At 44.2% G+C, this 25,528-nt stretch overlaps 1 protein-coding gene across 1 annotated transcript in view; it reads right to left on the reverse strand.

Moving 5' to 3' along the window:
• Positions 1 to 17,878: 17,878 nt before the first annotated feature.
• LRP12 (LDL receptor related protein 12) overlaps positions 17,879 to 25,528 on the reverse strand; it is a 57,042-nt gene continuing 49,392 nt past the window's right edge. Inside the window, exon 8 of the mRNA XM_040432570.1 lies at positions 17,879 to 20,129. Within this exon, the coding sequence (XP_040288504.1) occupies positions 19,284 to 20,129 (846 nt within the window). The 3' untranslated portion in view covers positions 17,879 to 19,283. The remainder of the gene's footprint in view (positions 20,130 to 25,528) is intronic.

Consider the following 25,528-nt stretch of genomic DNA (forward strand, 5'->3'; position numbering starts at 1 on the left):
ACTCGGCCTTTGGGCAGACTATTCTTAGTTCTGCCAGGCATGATGGCCCTCCCTAGGGGTTCTTCTTGCTATCTCCCCATCTGTGCTTCTGGTAGGACGTAAGGGAATCGTTAATTTCTAACGATAATTTGTTTTCCCTTAGTCCTAACAGCAGCACACAAATTTCCCACCCTAGTTTTTTCTTGCTATAACACAAGGGGCTGGAGGGGATTCCCTCCTTTATAGGGGAGGGTTAAGTGTTTAATTATTACTTGGGCTCATTAAAATTCCGCCGGTCCTACCAGTCCATGGGGGGTGGTTAACCCCATCTGTGCTGCTGTTAGGACTAAGGGAAAAACTAATTATCGTTAGAAATTAACGATTAGTTTTCCCTTATAACCATGTTATAAGGGAAAATAATACAATCTACAGAACACCCAACCCCTCAAACCCGAACTTCTGTGAAGAAAGTTCGGGTTTGGGTACCAAACATGCCGATTTTTCTCACGCACGTGCAAAACACATTACAATGTTTTGCACTCGCGCTGAAAAATCGTACATTTTCCCGCAACGCACCCGCATCTTATCCGGGCAAAAAACATGATGCCCCGTGTGAAAGAGGCCTTAGGATGTTGAAATTCTTTTACACCTAATTTGATGCATCAATCAGTAGTTGCAGAGTTGGTGTGAAATAGCGGCCTGACACTATGCTCTTTTACCCTTGCAGTCAATGTTACAGTACAGTATGTCTGACAGACAGGTGAGGAGGAGAGAAACCGCTGCTTCCTCCAGTAGGCGGGCAAGTAGCGACAATGAGAGTCGTGTGGGTGCTGGTGTGGCTGAGCGGTCAGGCACACAGCCCTAAGACTGGTGAGGGGGACATCAGTGGGGGTGAGGGGGACATCAGTGACATGCAGACAGTAGTGGATGATTATGAAGCGATCGACACGTGGGAGCCGGGCTTCATCATCACAGCAGAAGAGGGTGGCAGCTTGCGTGTGAGGCAAACGGCTGAGCCATGAAGGGTGTAGCATTGCCGTGAGTCAGCAGGGGTGGCAGCAGTGTGAGATCTGCAGCCAAACGTGCCTGGGGTAGACCGCCTGCTACATAGGAGCCTATCTGTTGGGAAAAAAGTAGCGGTGCACGGGTTCACGGAGGCACCGGTAGCAGGCAGTCCGCACGGAGTGGTGGGAGAAAATGCCTTGGCGGTGTGGGAATTTTTCATCAAGCCGCCAGAGGACGTCAGCATGGCCCACTCTGTGACTGGGTCACCTGTGTTGACTTCTCATGCGATTCACACCCTCCCCATAATGTAACTTGGCCACTGTGTTGACTCCTCATACGGTTGCCACCCTCCCTACGGTTGCAACCCTCCCTATTGCCCCTGTTTGGCCTTGTTGATATCAACATTTATTTTACCCTTCTTCTGATCTGTCAGAACGGTCAGAACGGAAAAAATGAGAAACACAATGGATCCTATCTTTAGAGCAGTCATAAGGTCTGTATCACACACTCCCTATTATGCGTCAGGATACCCTCATGAATTGGAAGCCAAAAGCAGGAGTGGGTACAAAACACAGAAGAGATACAAATATTCCATTCACGTGTCATCTCTGTAAACAGGGACATCAACACAAACTTACTGCTGACACCCTCTCCACTCTGTCGGGGGGGGCTCTACTTGTATAAGTGCTTAATAGAACAGGTTCTGTAGAAATCTATGTGGAATCAGCTGATGATGGTGTACAAGGAGTGCGCTCTTTCATGCTATAGTAGAATCTTGGGCCACTGCACAGTTTTTAATACCTGTCGCTAACATTGACCTGTAAGGCTGAGTTTGGTCAGTTTTGGCCCCGTAACTAACCAAATAAGTAAACCTGAATTTTTTTATAATTGCATGTTAGGAAAAATTTTGTATAGCCTCTGAGTTATTCAACAAAATGCGCCACCTGCTGTTTTTTTTAAAAATCTTATATCTTTGTTCTGCTCACTGAGAAGGTCGCACATGCTCAGTTTCATCCTTCAACTGCCTCCTGAGCTGTGATAGGGAGAGCATGGCCACTCCCCCAGAGCTGCAGCAGAAAAGACACGCCCCCTGAGCTGCCAGCTTGATATAAATCTAGAAGCAATGCATGGGGAGATCTCTGGATCTATGTGAGGTACAGGGCTGGTTCTAGAGGTTGTCATGTACTATATGATGTCTGATTTTCATTTTTTACATCAGTCATGGGATAATCCCTTCAAGGTGTTAAACAAGACAACAAAACTATTTTTATTTTCACGGGTATCAGGACCATGCAAAGTGGCTGGCGTGATACATAGGATGATGTGCATCAAGCCCCTGAGGAGCCGGTGCAGAGGATGGGAATGGTAGTGGCCCTGATGAGGTGTTGTGTCACAGTGTACTCCCTCATGTCATCGCTCCCTGAGGTTCGGTGCAGTGAAAATGCAGTTTGAAGAATCAAGCCAGAAGTGAACATATAACAGTGTCGAATATTACCTTGTGGCACATCCAGCAGTATGAAGTACAAAGTGCAGTTTCTGGCGCCAGATGAAGAGGGATGGTGGCTGTGAGTGAAGGTGGATGGGTCTCACCAAAAAAAAACTATCTTAGGAACACTTTACAATCACAATCAAACTTCTACTCTAGTTTGAGGGACAGTAAAGGAAAAGGCTAGAAAGAAGAATTGTGTAGAATAGGGAAAGGCAGGGAAAGCTGTCAGCCAGGGAATGAGAAGTGAGGAGCTGAGGCGGGGTGTGCCTCAGCTGCAGCTGTTGAACAACATCAAAAGCAGCTATCTGCAAGGACATTTTTTTTGTCATTTTAACAAATACAGTTGGGGTGTGTAGTTAAATAAGCTCAAAACTGTACGACACGTGTTTTACCATCCAGACTAGATAGCATTTGAAATCTCAGTGAAAACGTGAACTACTAGTCTGAAATTCCGTGTCAGGGCATCCCGACAATAATTAGCATTTTTTTTTTTTTTTTACAATACACAGGGTGGCGGGCGTTTATATCTCTGAGTGATAACATGAAATACTAGTCCGAAATCCATGTCCGAGCATCTATAAGCAATTCGAATTGATTTTTATTTATTTTTTGTATAAAGGGAGTCTGTCACCTACTTTGAGCGTTTTAGACTGCTCATATCACGTTATAGCACATTTGCCCAACATTAAAATAGGACCTGTATTGTGTCTTTCACATATCCACAAGCTGAAAAAAATGGAAAAAAAACCTTTATAAAGATATGCAGATTAGGTCCCGCAAGTGCCCAGGCCCCTCTCTGACGTCCCGGCATAACCACTCCATTTGGATTCCTCTGCCCCCCCCCCCCAATCTTTTAATTCATCATCCTCCTCCTCTGGCTTAGACCTAGGGCAAGGGCCGGTCACAACCAGGCCCGCGCATGCACACTGCTCTGCCCACGGGCACTAGTTTGGGAAAATAGCACATTTGCGTGTCTTACAATAAAAAAAAGAAAGCTGTTTATACCAGTCTGGATAATGACATGAAATGCTAGGCTGAAATCTGTGTTGGTGCATCTCCATACAGTTCAGATGTACTTTTTGTTTGGGTTTGGAAAAAAATAGCATTTTAGTGTGTCTTTCAAAACAAAGAGTAGTGGACAGCTTCACGGTGAATCAAATTTTTCCTGAAATTCGGATCGAAGTCCACTTTGCTAACTTCGATTCGCTCAACGCTAGTCCCAGTTGACCAGACAATGGTGGCATATCCTCACGACTGTTTGATGAAACAATCAGCTCTAAGAAATGGCTGAAGAGAATTCCTAATAATCTTGGAGGTCAACATGTTTTTTTTATTTTCTTTAAATACAAAGAAAAATTTATTTTTTAAATATTCCAATACGAATCGCTCATATGGGTATAAACTTCTGTAGGAAACCAGAGACCCTGAACTTGTGAACTGTTATTTACTTCAGTCCTCAAAGCATTCCCATGAATATTTCTCTGAAAAATATTTATTAGAATAAGGCAAGACTAAACCCATTTCAGGATATTAAAGAATACCAGCAGTGGCTGGAGTATGCATGCAATCTCCTCGAATATGACCCAGAAAAATACATTAAAAGGTCATTGAGCTTTCAGAAAACATTTGACAGGTTTTGATTTGAGGAGCTCTGAGTGCTGAGACCACCACCAATCCTTTTGACGTTCGTGGAAAATCTGTGCTTCATCCATAATGTCTATGAAGAATCCACGTTAGGGCTGTGGGACATGGCTCAGTGCATCTCCTACCAATGGTCCATGAAACACTGACGCCATCCACATCGTCAGTGATTCTTCACAAACCTATATACTCCAGTGGGTGTATTTGGTTCCCAGCATGGACCAAAGTGCACATCTCTGTGATTTTTCCACTGACCCACGGCCAGTGGAAAACTACTAATGTATGAACGAACACATTAAAATCAATGGGTTCATGTGCTGTCCGTAGAAAAGACATGTCTGAGAAAAACAAAAATGTGAACAAGGCCTAAGATGTAGCAAATTTATTAAGAGGTGCACGTCTCTTAATAAAATTGTTGGCTTATGAATATATCCTTAACAGGGGAAGAAGCATTCTCTAGGCTCATTTGTAAGATCTGCCAACAGGAGTGATAGGAGCAAAGTGGCAACTGGTTCATTCGAGTGGCTGACAATTTTGTCCTTTAACCACCTCAGCCCCCAGTGCTTAAACACCCTGAAAGACCAGGCCACTTTTTACACTTCTGACCTACACTACTTTCACCGTTTATTGCTCGGTCATGCAACTTACCACCCAAATGAATTTTACCTCCTTTTCTTTTCACTAATAGAGCTTTCATTTGGTGGTATTTCATTGCTGCTGACATTTTTACTTTTTTTGTTATTAATCGAAATTTAACGATTTTTTTGCAAAAAAATGACATTTTTTCACTTTCAGTTGTAAAATTTTGCAAAAAAAACGAGATCCATATAGAAATTTTGCTCTAAATTTATAGTTCTACATGTCTTTGATAAAAAAAAAATGTTTGGGTAAAAAAAAAAATGGTTTGGGTAAAAGTTATAGCGTTTACAAACTATGGTATAAAAATGTGAATTTCCGCTTTTTGAAGCAGCTCTGACTTTCTGAGCACCTGTCATGTTTCCTGAGGTTCTACAATGCCCAGACAGTAGAAAACCCCCACAAATGACCCCATTTCGGAAAGTACACACCCTAAGGTATTCGCTGATGGGCATAGTGAGTTCATAGAACTTTTTATTTTTTGTCACAAGTTAGCGGAAAATGATGATTTTTTTTTTTTTCTTACAAAGTCTCATATTCCACTAACTTGTGACAAAAAATAAAAACTTCCATGAACTCACTATGCCCATCACGAAATACCTTGGGGTCTCTTCTTTCCAAAATGGGGGTCACTTGTGGGGTAGTTATACTGCCCTGGCATTCTAGGGGCCCAAATGTGTGGTAAGGAGTTTGAAATCAAATTCTGTAAAAAATGACCTGTGAAATCCGAAAGGTGCTCTTTGGAATATGAGCCCCTTTGCCCACCTAGGCTGCCAAAAAAAGTGTCACACATCTGGTATCTCCGTACTCAGGAGAAGGTGGGGAATGTGTTTTGGGGTGTCCATTTTACATATACCCATGCTGGGTGAGAGAAATATCTTGGCAAAAGACAACTTTTTCCCATTTTTTTATACAAAGTTGGCATTTGACCAAGATATTTATCTCACCCAGCATGGGTATATGTAAAAAGACACCCCAAAACACATTCCTCAACTCTCCTGAATACAGAGATACCAGATGTGTGACACTTTTTGCAGCCTAGGTGGGCAAAGGGGCCCATATTCCAAAGAGCACCTTTCGGATTTCACAGGTCATTTTTTACAGAATTTGATTTCAAACTCCTTACCACACATTTGGGCCCCTAGAATGGCCAGGGCAGTATAACTACCCCACAAGTGACACCATTTTTGGAAAGAAGACACCCCAAGGTATTCCGTGAGCGGCATGGCGAGTTCCTAGAATTTTTATTTTTTGTCGCAAGTTAGTGGAAAATGCTGATTTTTTTTTTTCATACAAAGTCTCATTTTCCACTAACTTGTGACAAAAAATAAAAACTTCCATGAACTCACTATGTCCATCAGCGAATACCTTGGGGTCTCTTCTTTCCAAAATGGGGTCACTTGTGGGGTAGTTATACTGCCCTGGCATTCTAGGGGCCCAAATGTGTGGTAAGAGTTTGAAATCAAATTCTGTAAAAAATGACGAGTGAAATCCGAAAGGTGCTCTTTGGAATATGGGCCCCTTTGCCCACCTAGGCTGCAAAAAAGTGTCACACATCTGGTATCCTCCGTATTCAGTAGAAGTTGGGGAATGTGTTTTGGGGTGTCATTTTACATATACCCATGCTGGGTGAGATAAATATCTTGGTCAAATGCCAACTTTGTATAAAAAAATGGGGAAAAGTTGTCTTTTGCCAAGATATTTATCTCACCCAGCATGGGTAAATGTAAAATGACACCCCAAAACATATTCCCCAACTTCTGCTGAATACGGAGATACCAGATGTGTGACACTTTTTTGCAGCCTAGGTGGGCAAAGGGGCCCAAATTCCTTTTAGGAGGGCATTTTTAGACATTTGGATACCAGACTTCTTCTCACGCTTTGGGGCCCCTAGAATGCAGGGCAGTATAAATACCCCACATGTGACCCCATTTTGGAAAGAAGACACCCCAAGGTATTCAATAAGGGGCATGGCGAGTTCATAGAAATTTTTTTTTTTTGGCACAAGTTAGCGGAAATTGATATTTTTTATTTTTTTCTCACAAAGTCTCCCGTCCGCTAACTTGGGACAAAAATTTCAATCTTTCATGGACTCAATATGCCCCTCACGGAATACCTGGGGGTGTCTTCTTTCCGAAATGGGGTCACATGTGGGGTATTTATACTGCCCTGGCATTCTAGGGGCCCTAAAGCGTGAGAAGAAGTCTGGAATTTAATGTCTAAAAAATTTTACGCATTTGGATTCCGTGAGGGGTAGGGTGAGTTCATGTGAGATTTTATTTTTTGTCACAAGTTAGTGGAATATGTGACTTTGTAAGAAAAAAAAAATAATAATTCCGCTAACTTGGGCCAAAAAAATGTCTGAATGGAGCCTTACAGAGGGGTGATCAATGACAGGGGGGGTGATCAATGACAGGGGGGGTGATCAATGACAGGGGGGTGATCAGGGAGTCTATATGGGGTGATAACCACAGTCATTGATCACGCCCGTGTAAGGCTTCATTCAGACGTCCGGATGCGTTTTGCGGATCCGATCCATCTATCAGTGGATCCGTAAAAATCATGCGGACGTCTGAATGGAGCTTTACAGGGGGGGTGATCAATGACAGGGGGGGTGATCAGGGAGTCTATATGGGGTGATCACCACAGTCATTGATCATGCCCCTGTAAGGCTTCATTCAGACGTCCGGATGCGTTTTGCGGATCCGATCCATCTATCAGTGGATCCGTAAAAATCATGCGGACGTCTGAATGGAGCTTTACAGGGGGGGTGATCAATGACAGAGGGGTAATCAATGACAGGGGGGTGATCAATGACAGGGGTGTAATCAATGACAGGGGGGTGATCAGGGAGTCTATATGGGGTGATCACCACAGTCATTGATCACGCCCCTGTAAGGCTTCATTCAGACGTCGGGATGCGTTTTGCGGATCCGATCCATCTATCAGTGCATCCGTAAAAATCATGCGGACATCTGAATGGAGCTTTACAGGGGTGATCAGGGAGTCTATATGGGGTGATCACCACAGTCATTGATCATGCCCCTGTAAGGCTTCATTCAGACGTCCGGATGCGTTTTGCGGATCCGATCCATCTATCAGTGGATCTGTAAAAATCATGCGGACATCTGAATGGAGCTTTACAGGGGGTTGATCAATGACAGGGGGGTAATCAATGACAGGGGGGTGATCAGGGAGTCTATATGGGGTGATCACCACAGTCATTGATCATGCCCCTGTAAGGCTTCATTCAGACGTCCGGATGCGTTTTGCGAATCCGATCCATCTATCAGTGGATCCGTAAAAATCATGCGGACGTCTGAATGGAGCTTTACAGGGGGGTGATCAATGACAGGGGGGTAATCAATGACAGGGGGGTGATCAGGGAGTCTATATGGGGTGATCACCACAGTCATTGATCATGCCCCTGTAAGGCTTCATTCAGACGTCCGGATGCGTTTTGGCGGATCCGATCCATCTATCAGTGCATCCGTAAAATCATGCGGACATCTGAATGGAGCTTTACAGGGGGTGATCAGGGAGTCTATATGGGGTGATCACCACAGTCATTGATCATGCCCCTGTAAGGCTTCATTCAGACGTCCGGATGCGTTTTGCGGATCCGATCCATCTATCAGTGGATCCGTAAAAATCATGCGGACGTCTGAATGGAGCTTTACAGGGGGTTGATCAATGACAGGGGGGGTGATCAGGGAGTCTATATGGGGTGATCACCACAGTCATTGATCACGCCCCTGTAAGGCTTCATTCAGACGTCCGGATGCGTTTTGCGGATCCGATCCATCTATCAGTGCATCCGTAAAAATCATGCGGACGTCTGAATGGAGCTTTACAGGGGGTTGATCAATGACAGGGGGGGTAATCAATGACAGGGGGGGGTAATCAATGAAAGGGGGGTGATCAGGGAGTCTATATGGGGTGATCAGGGGTGATCAGGGGCTAATAAGGGGTTAATAAGTGACGGGGGGGGGGGGTGTAGTGTAGTGTAGTGGTGCTTGGTGCTACTTTACTGAGCTACCTGTGTCCTCTGGTGGTCGATCCAAACAAAGGGGACCACCAGAGGACCAGGTAGCAGGTATATTAGACGCTGTTATCAAAACAGCGTCTAATATACCTGTTAGGGGTTAAAAAAAAACACATCTCCAGCCTGCCAGCGAACGATCGCCGCTGGCAGGCTGGAGATCAACTCTCTTACCTTCCGTTCCTGTGAGCGCGCGCGCCTGTGTGCGCGCGTTCACAGGAAATCCCGGCTCACGCGAGATGACGCGTATATGCGTCGCTGAGCGCAGGGCTGCCACCTCCGGAACGCGAATCTGCGTACAGCGGTCCGGAGGTGGTTAAGGAAGCCTGGTAGCTTTCAAATTTGACTTTATTGGCCAACTTAAACCTTACATATTCCTTTGGATATTGATACACACAACATAAGAGATTTCTCAAGGTTGTCATAAGATGCATACATTTACAAGACATCTAAAATAAAAATTTTGTGCAAAATGTATTAAAACTGTGCAGCATTATAAATTTGACATAACTGGCAAGGCATTATTCCTTTCTCAGGCGAAAACTGTCTAAAAGACATGGCAGAAGTATCCAACATTTTGAGTAGAGGGTAAATGAGGTCTTGGCAAGCTCAGTCTCTGATGGCATCAGATATAAGGCAGCTATCCTACAACTCAGGCATGCTCAAACCTGCGGCCCTCGGGCTGTTGTAAAACTACAACTCCCATAATGCCCTGCTGTAGGCCGATAGCTGTAGGCTGTTCGGGCATGCTGGGAGTTGTAGTTTCGCAACAGCTGGAGGTCCGCAGGTTGAGCATGTGTAACACCCTAGAGTTGTGTTACTACACGCCTTTACCCCACTACTATCTGTTAAGAGCTTTTACACTGTCATCTGATATAATTTATATTATGTCTTCACAACTGTGAATCTAAAACCATGTTAAATGTAATTGTTTCCTGTAATTTTCCAGGTTCACCAGCAGGTGGCAGCAATGCATTGGCCAGGTAGTTTAGTACATCTAGGCTGGAATAAATTATTCCAGCTTAGCTCCCCCTCTCTGGAGGTGTGGGCTGTTCCCACATCCTGCAGCATGGGTGGAGAAGGAAGTTAGGAGTCAGTGTAGCCCACCCCCTGCTAGGGGTAGGGTGTGTGTGTGTGTGTGTGAGGAGCTCCCCTTCATAGGGAAGAAAGCAAGGATCTTGTCTCGGCTGAGACCTGATCATATACCCAGATTGAGCACCTGCAGCCTGAGCTGGATGAAAAGAAGCAGAAACTACAACCTCCAGAGTTCTAGGAAGAAAGCATCCCCTGAGAACCTATCTGAGAGTTAAGTCCAGAGACCCAGGAGAAGCCAATCCTCCTCAGCTAATCTGTCCCCATACAGCAGAAGTACAGAAAAGCGAAGATTAATTCCTGCCACAGTTACAGAGCTACCAAGCAGACTACTTATCCTGCAAGATCACATTAAAGCAGAAGTATTTATTCCTGCCAATCATTGCCAAAACCTGCAGGGACCAGAGACCAAAGCTGTATACTGCTTGGATGCAAGTTATCTTCAGTAAAGACACGTTTGAACTTCATCTAAAGGTCTGGACATCATTTCTGCTGTAAAATTCCTCTATTACACGCTGCAATTGGCGTCACGACAAATACAGACTATTATCCACCCGTATCCTGGCCCACTGCATAACTGGCGTCATCGTACCCGTTCCTGGTCACTGCACATGCCTGCTATAACTCAACGTTCAACCTTTCAAACAGGCCTTGAGACATGACTTTGATGATAATTAAGCCAGCATCTCATCTGCAGACAGCTATTTTGGGGCGATTGTCCCTCAGCAGTGCGTAGCAGAGTACTGGCATTTTGCCTAGTAAATCTCCCTCATTGTTACTACAGGGTTGAACAATTACGTACTATCTTTTTTCTAGACCTCATTCAAACTGCATCCTAGAACAAACAAGTCGGTAGGTGTAACATAAGAGAAAGGCAAGTTGGTACCGCCCTTTAAAAGTTCAAGGTAAAACTAACAAAGGCACTGAACTTTAGTAGGGGGGACCCACACTAGTTAAAAATAAATAAATCTGGAATTCTTTACAGTAGTTTGGGCAGCTGGTTAATGGTTACCTGAATAATCTGATGGGTCAAGGCCAAATTCATACAAGTGTGCACATCAACCAGTCAGCAATAAAAAGAAGTGTACTCAAAATAGAGACAATTTTGCACTGCTCAGGTTATTAGTCAAAGCTTCAGGACTCCCTACACTACAGTTTTACGAGAATAATTTTATATAAAAAAAAAATAAAAAATAATAATAATAATAATAAATAATAATATAAATATATATCTCCAAAGGGTTAATACAGATGTGTCGTTCCTCCAAAATAAGTGGCGTTAACAAGCTTGGGCAAAAAATAAATAAATTGCACACGTATATCTGCATACTCAAGGGCAGACTTGGAACTTAAAGTGGCCCTATCTTGTTGGAGGGTCCAGGCTGATTACCATATTGAGAAGCACCTACCTACCCAGTAACCGCCTCTCTGTGGTGACCAGTGCCAGATGCCACATTCTGTTCTTCTGATCCAGTTACCTCAGGATGTTAATACAGTTGAATTCAAAAGTCAGGAAGGGGACATCAGATTATTTATTACCTGGCTGGCTGTCTTGAGGAGGGCTCAGGTGTCTCCCTTGGCATCGGCCCACTAGAATTTTCTCTGTAGGGTCTATGGCCAGTCCGCCCCTGTGGGTATTCGCCAGTGCAACAATACATAATTATCATTTTGAAGATGGTCTGACCGAGTTGTCTAGCCTTCACACTATATTCTTTGTAAAACTCACTCAGATCCTCACACTTGTCCATTTTTCCTGGTTCCAACAGGAACCTAACTATTTGTTAGGTTATTTGCCAAAGTATGATCACCAGTCCCAGCAGATGGAATGACAGGAAGCCCCGCTGGAGGGGTCAAATTCCCAGGATTAATACATTCTCCGAACGTTGCAGGTGCCCAGTATACTATCACTAGGGTATGGAGTTTCCTTGCTACCTTGGTCTCAAAGTACCCCAGTGACGCTTCTTCTTACACAGTCAAGCCTGTGTTCCAAAAAGGACAAAACCCTGAAACAGTAAGGTCTACAGTTGTTTCAAGAGTTTTAAAGGGGGTTACACTAGAGCACAGTCATCAATAGGTGGCAATGAGGTGACCATTTTCTTCTTTCTACACTGGTCATTTTGGACCAAAAGTACATCATATTTTTTTAATACACAGAGATGCTGTCCAAGAAGACCTCTTTGAAAAGACTCCTTTTCAGATTCAGACTGAATTTTTCTGTGGACGATTTTCCTCTCCATTATACTGCACCTCTATAAGCAGGTCCTCCCTTATAGATCCAAAGACCATTCTTTTTTTCCCTGTAGAAAGCAATTTTAAAAGACCACACATCTGACTTACATGTGCTGTGAACATTGCGCTACATCATTAGAGCAGATACAGAGGAGGAGCATTTCCAGCCCCCACAAGTACCATGGGAGGGTGTCAGGGAAGGGGTGGGTCCAGCCCACATCATGCTCCATTAAACAGCCCACGTGACTGCTAAACAAAGTTAGCATTGAGAGGGGAAAATGGGGAGGGGAGCCATTTTTGGATCTAGAAAGATTGAGCGATGCTGAGGACCAGAACTCAAAAGCAGGAACTATGCTGAGGACCAGGACTAAAATGGGGAACCATCCTGTGGACCAGGAATGGGAGAAAATCCATGCTGGGGATGAGAAATAAAATGGAAGAAATGCAGAGGACCAAGATTTATAGGTGAACTGCTGGAAGTCAATAATTAAAGGGCTACAATGGCCACGCTGTGGTCCAAAAATTATCGGGTCATCTTGAACTGGGAGAAAATAGAGGTCACCTACAGTTATATATGTGGGCTGAGGCATACGATAAGCACCATCAAGAAAAGTCCTAGTGGTGTGTAATATGCTGATGTGATGCCAAGCCAGTTTAACAGATTCTTCTTCATTTATCAAATTACCTGCAACATACCACATAGCAGAGTAGAGAAATTGTGTACTTTGAAGTAAAATAGATGTTTTATCGCAGGGAAGTCCTTTAATACGAGAAACAGATGTTGCTGGAGCTTGATCATTTCCCCGCACTGAAAGTGGTTCTAGTTAGCGGCCCTCTGCTTGCACTCCGCAAGGACTTTACCTTTGTGATGGGAGTGTGGTAGCTCTATTCTAAACAATTAAAACCATAGACTGATAATATTTTCCCCCAATTTATATTTATTTTCTGTACATGACTATTGGGGCTGTTTAGGGATATTCTTTACAGCAGCCCCACTGACCATAGAAATCTGTAGCCTCGATATGACTCAATGACTTCTATGAGAGGGTGCTGTGTGCCTGCTCCGTGACCTGTGCAGAGAGGGGAGCCGTGACCATCACCTGTGGTGAATGCCTACACAGAGATGTTACCTTTCATACTAATAATGAGAAGACTGCTGAGAAGTGATCTCTACAGAAGTGAAAGCACATTGTGAGGCTCAGTGGTCAAAATTATTTTCTACAAAAGATAGGTAAAAAAAAAAAAAACTAAATAAAACAGACATGTTCTGTAAGAATCTTTTTTAACAAAAAAAAACTAGTTAAAAAAAACTTTTTTTTTCTGTGACGGCACGTTCCCTTGAAGAGGGTGGGTGACCAGATTGGACAAGTCAATAATAGCACAGAAAAGTCACACAAAGTTTAGCAAAAAAGTAAATTTAATGTTTACACATAAAACATTTGGTCAGTTTAACTGACTACACAGGACATATGCACAGGACTGGAAACATGCTTGTAAAATGCCAAGTGTTTAAATTCAATAAATAGCATACAGACACAAACACAACTTCCATATTAATGTTCAATATAAGTCTGAAAAAAAATAAAATAAAAAAAATAAAGAAAATGGCAAAAGGAATAAATTAAAAACAGCAGATCTCTTTTTTTTTTTCCAAAGTAACCGCAGGTTCGTCGTATGACATTGCAAATTTTTTACATTACAAAATATAGAAAAAAGTGTGAAAAAATTTCCTTATAACCAGCAATGAACCAGTAAGAACCCAGATAAAATAAATGGGATTAGTATAAGCAAATCTGTCTGTAGCAAAAGCAGAAACCACCTGAATATATCCGAGAAAGCGCATAGTGTTTTCGTTAGTGCATGTATACCGCAATATACATGCATGGAGTCAAGGAGAGTGTACGTCCCATAGACTGAAATCAGGAGACCAATTATCAAGCAACACTTGAGAAAGAAGATGTATACCAAGAAATAAATTCCAAGTTAACATTAAAGGTCACCCCCCCCAAAAAATTTTTTATTTTTTATTTAAGACCTACTTAAAAATTGAAGGCAATGCATAGTAATCTCTTTTCCCTTCATGAAAACTGCAGGTAGGACTTCCCCGTGTAAGATATGCCCAGTACTATTATACAGAAGAGGGCCCGCCCAACGGTGGAACCATCCTGATTACAGAAGTTTTCGCCGGTTCGACTGTGAGGGGAGAACAGAACTGTTAGGGCGATGTGAGCGCTGATCGATGAGAACGTCCATCTGCACTCGTTTGCACTAGCCTGATTACAAAGTTCCAATGCAACTGAATAAGGGAGGAACGACTGCTACCAGTGTTCAAAGTATGGGACCATGGCGACCCACACTACGGAACAGGCGACAGAAACACCGCCATGATCCTAGACAGCCTTTGCAGTAGCATGGCAGTATAGCTGAGAAGACTCCTTCCGTGGGGCATGTAAGAAAGGACTATATTATCAGCTGCCAGAGGGGGAAGGAGACAGATTCTGTTTAGAGCAGCACAGATTAGCAGCAACACCAAGGCGGCACATGGAAACAAACATTTATGAGAAGGGTACTTTATGCTATAAACACTGCAGAGTATTAGAAAATGGTTATAAACAGCCTTTTGGTATGAAAATGATTAATGGGATAACCATTTCTTTTCTTCCACCAGGAGACCAAAGCTTTACCTTACAGATACCATAACCTACCCGCCCCCTAAAAGTCAATGGGGGTCATTTATGAAGGATTTACATCAGGTTTTTGAGAGGGAAAAAACCCACAAAAAACAAAATCTGGAACAAACTATTTTGTGCAATAATTGTGACATGTTTTATGCAGACTGACACTTTTTAAAGGGGTTGGGGACACAATGGCTTGACGCATTTAATATAATTTACACCAGAAAACTGGTGGAAATTATAACGGAAATCTACGCTCCCAGGTGGTGTAGGTTCCAATTTCTGGTGCACGGACATCACAGAGGTGACAAATTCATGAAACTGTTCACATCTTTCACCAGCCGGCTTCTTACTGAAATGTCAGTCGTTTGTAAATGATCCCCAATGGCTTTTCAAAATTGTTACTTTAAGGGCATCTGTGACACTGGCCGACCTGTTACATGTGCAGCTGAAGACATCTGTGTCGGTCCCATGTTCCTATGTGGCCGCATTGCTGAGAAAAAATAAGTTCTAATATATGCAAATGAGCCTCTAGGAGCAACGGGGGCGTCGCCGTTACACCTAGAGGCTCTGCTCTCTCTGCACTTTGATTGACAGGACCAGGTAGGATTATGTCAAATCTCCTATACAATGATATAAAACAAAATGTAAGCTTCTATGACGAGCAAAGAATTGCCTCCTGTAATCGCCGAGGGGACAAATAACACTATACAGGAGGCCCCTGAAGGATGATGTGCGGAGATCAACCTTCCCTCATAAAATACAGATTTACTGTATATCTACTGCATGGTATGGAGACTTATGGGCAACGCTCCAAGGACATGAATAGGCAAAGCAGTAACAGCTCACCAGCACCACCTATAGGAAGTGAATGGATATCTGGCTTGGCTAGAGCCCCCTGATCAAGTTGGAAAGTCGATCACCAGGTCCACGAGGTGGTGCTAGCGAGATGGTTCTCTTCCATGGGAGATACCCCTTTGCATATTCTGAAGGCTCTCAAATACTCGCCACCTAACCAGTGGCGAGAACAACAATTTCGTCTTCCCCCTTTAATATTCGGTAGGGCAAACACTGAAATATGACCCCAATAGGCCTGGATCTTGTAAACCATGACGTGGTGAATTTTCTAATTAGTATAACCATTTTCCCTGATGCGTAGGTATTCTTCACCCCATTAAATGAAGTAATCCAGGATTTATCACTACTCCAGTCCCTGAAGTATTACCTGCCATGATGGCCCTTGGTTATGGAGATCCACCACGGAGGTAGCCCTGGTGACTAACCTTACTGGCCCAGCGCAAGCCTCAGGCCATGGACCACCCCAGAAAGAAGTCCTGTCTGCTCTGCTGACATGTCCGTTTTAGTGAATACTTTCATTCCTAATATTTCCCAGAGCAGAGTTGTTCCTTTCTGACTCTGACTTGAGATTTATGGACAAAAATGACAACTTGGTGTTCTTTTCGCCAATGGAGTGTGTCCCTACAGTGACACCGATCGGATAGTGTCACAATGTGCACCGACAGTCCGTCAACTGCTAACACCCAGGTGTCAATTATTCATACATTTCTAGCAGGAGTAACAGTGGGAAATCACAATGGATAGGTAAAAGAATAAATAAAAAACCTATGGAATTATTTCAAGTATTTTCTAAAACAGACCTGTCAGGAGTGGGGACAGGTGTTCTTAAGGGCTCATTCAGACAGCCGTATGTTGCTTTCAGCTTCTGATCCGCACTTCTAAGAGGCCCCAAACGATGTGGACAGCACACCGTGTCCTGTCCGCATCTTTTTCCGTTCCACGGCCCCACAAAACAAATGAAACATGTCCTATACTTGTCAGTGAATATCAGGACGTGGCCCCATTGAAGCCTATAGGTCCGCAAAAATGCGGAATCCAATGTTTTTTTTGTGGACACACTGAACTGTTTGCAAAAAAAACGGATCCGCATTTTTGCGGACAGCAAAACACATACGGCCGTCTGAATGAGCCCTAAGGATGGCTGCGACCAGACGTCACACAGCATGAGAATCGGAGAGCGCGTTGATGTCCTCACGCTGTTTGCAGGTGACAGCACAGCATGTGGCACCCTGCAGGACAAGACAAGGAAGCGGCGAGTACAGAGCGCTACATTCACCGCTCTCCGGTCTTCCTGTACTAATGAGTGCTTCCGTAATGGACGCGCTCATTAGTATTCACCCTATAAGACGCACTGACCTTTCCCCCATACTTTGGGATGGGGGGGTGCATCTTATAGGGTGAAAAATACGGTGTATTATTTGATAACACATGAGCTTAAGGGGAGGTCTGGTTATTAAAGTGGTAACAGTATTAGAAAAATACGACTGCTTTCTTTTCTTCCACAACACGATGGAACACCTGTGTGCATTATTGCAGCCCAGTCTCATTCACTTCAAGCTGCAATACCAGACCCAGACTGTGGACGGGCGTGGTGCTGTTTTTGGAAGAAAGCGGCCATCTAATTTGCTAAAATCCCTTTAAGCTCCATGGCTATGTTCACTTGCTACAAAAATTTTTATTTCATACCTTACCCCAAACCAGGGATCAGCACTCCAGGTGTGGTTAAACTACCACTCCCGGCATGCACACTTGCTTGGCTGTTCTCGGAACTCCCATAAAAGTGAATGGAGCATGCTGGGAGTTGTAGTTTCTCAACAGCTGGAGTGGCGGAGGTTGCTGACCACTGCCCTAAACAGCACAACCTTAAAAAGGAGGACGACGCAGATCTTTTTCCTCCTCGTCTCTTGCATTTTAAATGACCTATACCCTTCTTCTGGCACCAAATACTGACCTATATACTCCTCCAGGAGGCAGAACTGAGCTCTTCTACGCAGGCAGCTTCACATATAGAAATGGTGGTCAACCACACAGCAAGTTGTATGGTTCCTAAGCAACTAGAGGTGATCTACCCTGCAAACGGATCTACTAGCTGCCAAATGGGCTCCGCCACCAATATGACTTTCGCCAGGAGATCCAGGCAACGGGAGCCCTTTAAAAATGACATTCCCTTTTAACCATAGCTCCAATGAGAATATATATAAAAAAAACAAAAAAAAACTAAAATTATAAAAAAAATTATATTTTCCATATAGCAAGCCTTTTAAAGGGAATGTGTGACCTCCTGCAAGCCCTGTTAAGCTCAGTAATACATGATCTCTACGTGTATTATTGTACTGATTGTCCAGGATTTAAAAAACAAAAAACATGGCTGCTTTCTGCCACAAACAGCACCACCCCTCTCCACAGGTTGTGTGGGGTATTGCAGCTCAGCCCTCTTTATTTAAATGGAACTGAGCTGCAATACCAGACAACCCCATGAACTATTGTTTTTGTAAAAAAAAGCAGTCATGGTTTTTAGGCCCTGGACAACTCCTTTATTTAACAGGGCTTGGAGGAGTTAAGACATCCCCTTTAACGAAAAAGAAAAGGTGTTCAGTAAGAGAGAAGATTCTTGAAAAAATATATTTTAATCCTTTGTCTTGAGTTTTTACATGATTTTAAAGGATCTTCCTTCCTTATACACCGGTTTACGGTATACTGTACCTTCTTTACAGCTCACAACAGTGACGTCGCTGGACAGGAGGAGGTACTGCACCTTGATAAGATATTTTAATTTCTGAGCAAGGCTACTAATCTACACATCTGGAAGTACTGTCAAGGTAAGCTGTGGGCGCCCACTGATATGTGGTTTCAAGTAATGAGTTCCCAAGTGGACCCCGGCGCTCAGGACAGCAGAAACGGCAAGTCTGATTCAACGATGTAATCTATTCTTTCACAAGGCAACCATAAGCCACAAATACATGCCGGAGCCCGTAAATATTAACATGGTGGCCTTGTCCCTAGCAAATCTGTAGACTACATACTCGGTAAACACGCGCAAAGGTCTGAGCTGTACTTCGGTGACAGTTCCAATTACAAATATACAATTATAAAAAAAATAATAATATTTAAAACACTTAAATGGAGAAAAAAAACAAAAAACCCAGTGAGGTCTGAGAGTCTGACAGGACCCGTACAAAATGATATACACTAATAAGGCATAACAAAGCGAAAACACTCAATAAATGAAATAAGAAAAAAAAAAAAAAACACTTTATCCGGGTTCAAATTCTGAAATTGTGATTTTTGTCTTGTACCAGAGGATCGCTGCGTTACACCCAAAGCAAAGTCTCGCTCGTTACCGCTCGTGTTCGGGTGCATGTACCTGCTACTCACATACACAACGAATCAATACACAGCGTAAACTAGACTAATTCTGTACCGTCAAAAGCTCATGGATCATCCACCAATATCTCCGCAGACGTTCACGGTAGTAAACCACGAGGGCCAAGATGCAGAACTGGTTCCTGTGTTTTATTTTTTTTTTGTAATTTTTTTTTACGGCCTGAAGATCCCAAGCGTTAGTTGGTTTCTGTGAAGTACAAAATGGTGACTAGATATTGCTCCATAACACGATTCCCAAGTGCCAAGTGTGTGCCTAGCAGAGAAGCAAGGACTCGTCATCGCTAGTTTCATTCTTGAGCACCGCTTCCAAGCAGGTGTCTGGGATCTGAGCGGTGTGGACTATACCACAGCACTCACAAGGACCGTCGCGACTGCAGGACCTCGCTCCTTGAGGTGTTGCGCTAGGCTGTGCAAGTCCTTGCCCCTGCTCCGAGGCAAGATCTAGTAACGGCCTAGTGCAGTCATTAAGGTCAAAATCTAAGGCTGGAATCAACATCTCTACGTCGTCGTCATCTTCCCTTCCAGCTCCACTGCTGTCGAGTTGCCTCAGGGGGCTTTGGTTCTGACCTGCAGAGCTTGACCTCCCGAGAGCAATGCGCACCCAACGCAAACCTTGAGTCATTCTACTAAGGGCGCTGCTGAGCTGCTGTCGGGCTGGACTTACAACTGGAGGTTCTGGAGCAGGGGTCTCCCTGATGTTGTCTGCTGGTCTACTGTTAGATGCTGGAGTAGTAGAGCTCCCGCTTCCGCTCACTGTCGCTTCCACAGCGGAAGCAAGAGGAGTTTTCTGAGGCAAAGGAGCAGCAACACCGCCAACAGCCCCTTGAGCATCTCTTCTGTCATTTTCCCCATCTGTATCATCAGACTCCACAGAGAAGAGTCCCCTGTGGGTGCTGCCTCTATCTCCTTGACTGGCTCCTTGACTTGTAGTACCATCGCCACTGGTAGATGCCAGAGACAGAGAACCAGAGTTTCGGGACCGTAGAAAATTGTAAATCCTATTCCAGATGTTGCTGGACCTGCCGGCTATTGGCAGTCGAATGGATGTGAATCCCAGCTGAGAGCGTACAGCAATTCTCAGGTTTTCCAAAACAGAGGCCTGTGAAAAGAGAAAGGGCAGCAATTATAGTGCTTCACATCCTCTAGTTTTTAAAGGAGTTGTCTGGCCTTAGAGAAGACAACCCCTGAGGTCCCCAGGACCATGAAGAGGCTTGGTCCCGTGACTGCTGCATCCAATCACAGACCTCAGCGGTCACAACAGCTTGAAGCTCACATCACAGCAGTGATGTACTATTGAAGCTGCTGTAACCGCTGAAGCCTATGATTGGCCACAGAGGTCATGGGATCAGGCCTCTTTCTGGTCTTGAAGCGGCCAGGACAGTACGAGTGATATATTTATGTCTTTTTTAAGTTTAAGGGAACAAAGCAGAACCACAGAGGTTGTTGGCTCTAAGGCTGGACATCCCCTTTAAAGGGAACCTGTCACCGGGATTTTGGGTATAGAGCTGAGGACATGGGTTGCTAGATCGCCGCTAGCACATCCGCAATATCCAGTCCCCATAGCTCTGTGTGCTTTTATTGTGTAAAAAAACCGATTTGATACATATGCAAATTAACCTGAGATGAGTCCGGGACTCATCTCAGGTTAATTTGCATATGTATCAAATCGGTTTTTATACACAATAAAAGCACACAGAGCTATGAGGACTGTATATTGCGGATGTGCTAGCGGCGATCTAGCAGCCCATGTCCTCAGCTCTATACACAAAATCCCGGTGACAGGTTCCCTTTAAGATCTTGGACTGACATCAGTTTTTACAATCATAAGGAAGAAATATCATTACAACAGTTCGGACTGACCAGGAGGCAGACCTGTGGAGGTTCACATTTATCTGAAGGGGCTTGCAGAAAACCCATGCACATGCTGCAGAAAAAAACAAAACATTGAGATGGACGCAACAATTTCCGTCACAGGAACACCCCCAAGAAACTCGGCCATGATAAGTGTTGTGTAAAGTCAAGCCAAGATCCTGAAATTAAAAATATCTTGAAAAAAATGTTGGCGATTTTCTTAAAACGAAAACATAAAAAGGAGATATGTTCAAATTTCTGTTGGTTCATAGAAAAACTGAGGGCGTGCCAAATGTCAAAACCCCAAAAACCTTAGTGGAATTCAGTTTTTTTTTTTCTTCAATTTTGCCACACAAATAATTTTCTTCCCTTTTTCTAATACAACACATGGTAAATTAAATGGAGGCATTATAAAATGCATCTTGTCCCGCACAAAAATAAGTCCTCATAGCTATGTGAACGGAAAAATAAAGTTATGGCTTTTAGAACATGAGGGGGAAAAATAAAAAATAAAAAAATGAAAATAGGCCTGGTCTTGAATGGGTTAACTGCCGGCATGTTCTCATTGCGGAGAGCCCTACTTTCGCCCACTCTCAGTGGTTGCCCTACCAGGGATCTAGGGAGGAGGCCTCTCTGATTTTTGCCCACTGTGCCGCAAGCCACATAGTATGCTGGTGTAATAGTTATCCACATAGAGGTGGTAACCCTTATCCAGCAGTGGGTGCAGTAAGTCCCACACGATCTTCCCACTAACTCCTAGGATGTGGGAGAACTCGGGGGGTTCTATGCGGGAATCTTTCCCTTCGTAAATGCGGAACTTGTGGGTGTACCCGGAGCTACTCTCACAGAGTTTGTATATCTTTACGCCATACCTTGCCCGTTTGCTAGGCAGGTATTGGCGGAATCTAATCCTCCCTTTGAACAATATTAGGGACTCCTCTACACTGACATTTTTCTCTGGGTTGTACACCTCCCCAAACTTAGTGCTGAACTGGTCAATGACAGGCCTAACCTTGAACAGTCGGTCAAATGTCGGGTCTTTATGGGGTGGGCACTGTGCATTGTCATTGTAGTGTAAGAATTTCCTAATTGACTCAAATCGCTTCCGGGTCATGGTCTGACTGTAGAAAATGTCAGAACGCCAATATTGCCTAACGTTTTTAGTTTTTTTAAAACACCCATATGCAGCACGAGTCCCCAAAACTTCACCATCTCTGCTGCACTTACTGGAGTCCAACCTAGGGGGTCTAGCATATGACGAGGTAGGGTTCCGATCTATGAATTCTTGGGCCACAATTAAATTTACAAAATCTTCAGAGAAGAAGATTTTGAAAAAATCGAGCTCAGTGAAGCCCGCACTGTCTATCTGTATTCCAGAGCTGCCCTCAAAATCCAGAATTTGGGGCTGATAATCGTCAGAGGGTGGGGTACATGTGGGCTCACTCTGGGGCGCCTTCTAGAGGGATACCTCATCAGCGGATGATGATGAGGATGATGAGGGGGTAGAGGAATAGAGGAAAGTGGCATCCTCTTCTCCCTCACTTGCAGACTCCGTATCGGCCATTTTTATTTTATTGGGATGTGACGTGTGATATGTGTAAACCTTTATTTTGTGTGAGGGGTGTGTATGTTGCGTTTTCACACGTGAAGGGGCTTGTAATAAAATTTAGAAGAAAAAAAAAAAATAATAATTATTAAAAATAATCTTTTCTGCACAAAAAAATAACTTGCAGTGCAAATTCAGCAGACGCGATCACTGATTGACACTACTGATCGGTGCTCAGTGGTTGAAAAATGCACGTACGCACATATACAACTACCACTAACTGCAGGTCTTTTTTCACACACAAAAAAAAAAAAGAAGTAAAAAAACCTCAATGTGCAGATGTAAATGAACACACAACTGATCGGTGCTCTGCAGCACGCACACAGATCTGTTCACGGCAGTTCCTTACGTAAAATAAGTAATTTATTCACCAAACGGCAACGTTTTGGTTCGCACACTGGAACCTTTCTCAAGCGTATCACTGCAAAGGTTCCAGTGTGCGAACCGAAACGTTGCTGTTTGGTGAATAAATTACTTATTTTACGTAAGGAAGTGCCGTGGATTTTGGCATTTTTGAAGTTTTGGATCGCTTCATCAGCCGCTGGCACCCGCTATCGTATTATACTGCTGTGCTGTTCACACCTGCTAGAATTGTGTGTGTATATATATATAAAAAAAAAAAAATATGAAAAAATTGGCAAAAAAAAAAAAAACACACAAAGAATAATCCCCAGGTGCTGATCAGGTAGTTATGCACTGAACAGAACTTGGCGGTCACAGCTCGCATGCTGAAAAAGTGGTGCAGAGCTGGAAAATTTAAAAAAAATAAATAAAAATAAAAGACCAAAAAAAAAAAAAAAGCGCACGGACCAGATGGCGTCCATAAAAAAGGACCGGGTGGGGGAAGGAGAGTGGTTTAGGGATCTGGAACAGCTGCGAATGAAAAAAATAAAATCATGCACCACAAGTCCCAGCAAGCCAACCAGCAGCACAGAACCTCTCTGCATGCAGCCACCAGCTAGAATGGCTGCATGCAGGGAGTTTCAACACTTTCCTGTGCAGCTATAGTGCTGCCATTGGCTGGAGCGTTGTTCCAGCCAAACGCAGCGCTGGCAGGGGACGCCAAACACTGGAGTCCCCTGCCTCACCTTAGAGGAGACCGGTCACCTCCCCCCCGCAGTTTCTTTCTGCTTCCGGCGCTGCGATGTGCCGGTCTTCATTGACCGGCCAATTGCAGCGCTTGGAGCTGCAGGGGGCGGTGCTGCACCATGCTGCCCTTACCCAGCATGGATGCCTGCCGGTAAGAGCAGCCATGGTGCCTCCATTCCCCCGTGATCTTGCCCCAGCACCCGGTGGACCTTGCGCTGTACATGTTCGGTGCTGGTCCTTAACCCTTAGGCTGTATGCTATGTGTAAACATGATGCCCGCTCGCACGTGCAGCGGGCGTCATGGCCGGCAGATCTCTGCTGTTTCATACAGCAGAGTCCTGCGGCTAATTACTGCGGTAATTAAATGCTTTAGATGCTGTGATCAAGTGAGATCACGGCACCTAAATGCGCAAAAACCTGAAAGCTCGCGCTTCAGTGCTTCCTACCTATGCGCCGTGTATCCAATCCGGGCACAGGTAGTTGCGCTGAATACTGGTAGCTTTACCGAATAAGCTAACCGTATTCAAACTGCAATTCTTATTTTGCCCATCAGATGGCAGGCCAGGATAAGAAATGAGCAAAAGTGAGCAAAATAAGCTAATAAATTCCTGATGAAACAAAATTATTGTTCTGCAACAAATAAGCCCCTAAACAGCTCAGTAGACATAAGACAAAGTAATGGGGGACAGAATGGGGATATAAAATTTTTTTTATGGCTCATGGAAAATAGGACAAAAACACAGAAATATAGTGGCAATACTGGAGGAGCGACTCAACCCCTAACACTGTAGCGTGTTTTACATTGGGGGAGCAGCCATTTTTAAAAAAAAAAAAAAAATTCCTATACACATCTGCTGAAAATGAATATTTTTATTGGTAATGTGTATTTTTATTTTTTTTGTAAATCTTTCTTTTTTTATTGATACTTAATATTTTGGTGTTTATTGTTTACTAACTTTTAGCCCCCTTAGGGACTAGAACCCTTGTCCTATTCACCCTGATAGATCTCTATCAGGGTGAATAGGATCTCACACTGTCCCTGCTGCTCTGTGCTTTGTGCACGCAGCAGCAGGGAGCTTAGCATGGCAGCCAGGGCTTCAATAGCGTCCTGGCTGCCATGGTAACCGATCGGAGCCCCAGGCTTACACTGCTGGGGCTCCGATCGGAGGAGCAGGGGAGAGGGGACCCTGTGGCCACTGCCACCAATGATATAAAACAGGGGGGGGGGGGGTGCACTGCGCCACCAATGTTTTTAATACGGGGGTGGGGGGTGCACTGCGCCACCAATGATTAATACTGGGGGGCTTGGGGGGGCGCACTGCGCCACCAATGAAGATAAATCTCTCATTTATTCATATACAGGAGGCGGGAGCTGGCTGCAGAATCACATAGCCGGCTCCCGACCTCTATGAGCGGTAGCTGCGATCAGCACCTAAGGGGTTAACTACTGCGGATCGCAGCTACTGCTCATAGAGGTCGGGACTCGGGAGCCGGCTATGTGATTCTGCAGCCAGCTCCCGCCTCCTGTTCAATTTGAATGAATGAGTAAGTCAACATCATTGGTGGCGCAGTGGCCACAGCCCCGCCCCTCCTCTTGTCTTCTCTCCTCTCATTGGCGGTAGCAGCACGGGGGAGACACTGCTTCCTTCTCCCCTGTGCTGCTGAGGGAACACGGAGAGCGCTGACAGCAGCGCGATCTGTGTTCCCCATACGCTATCGGAATATCGGCAAAATAGATGCAGATACCGATAACGGTCAAAATCCTGAATATCGTCCGATAATATCGGTAAAACCGATAATCGGTCGATCCCTAGTTCACACTAGCGTTAGGGATTCCGTTATAACATGGTTATAACGGAAAATAACGGAATCCATAAGACGGAAGGACGGATACGTTCTTCTGCCCATAGACTTGTATTATGACGGAATGCAAAACAGAAGCCTTTATAAGG

This window comes from Bufo bufo, chromosome 5 (genome assembly GCF_905171765.1).
Source record: "Bufo bufo chromosome 5, aBufBuf1.1, whole genome shotgun sequence".
NCBI classification, from domain to species: Eukaryota; Metazoa; Chordata; class Amphibia; order Anura; family Bufonidae; genus Bufo; species Bufo bufo.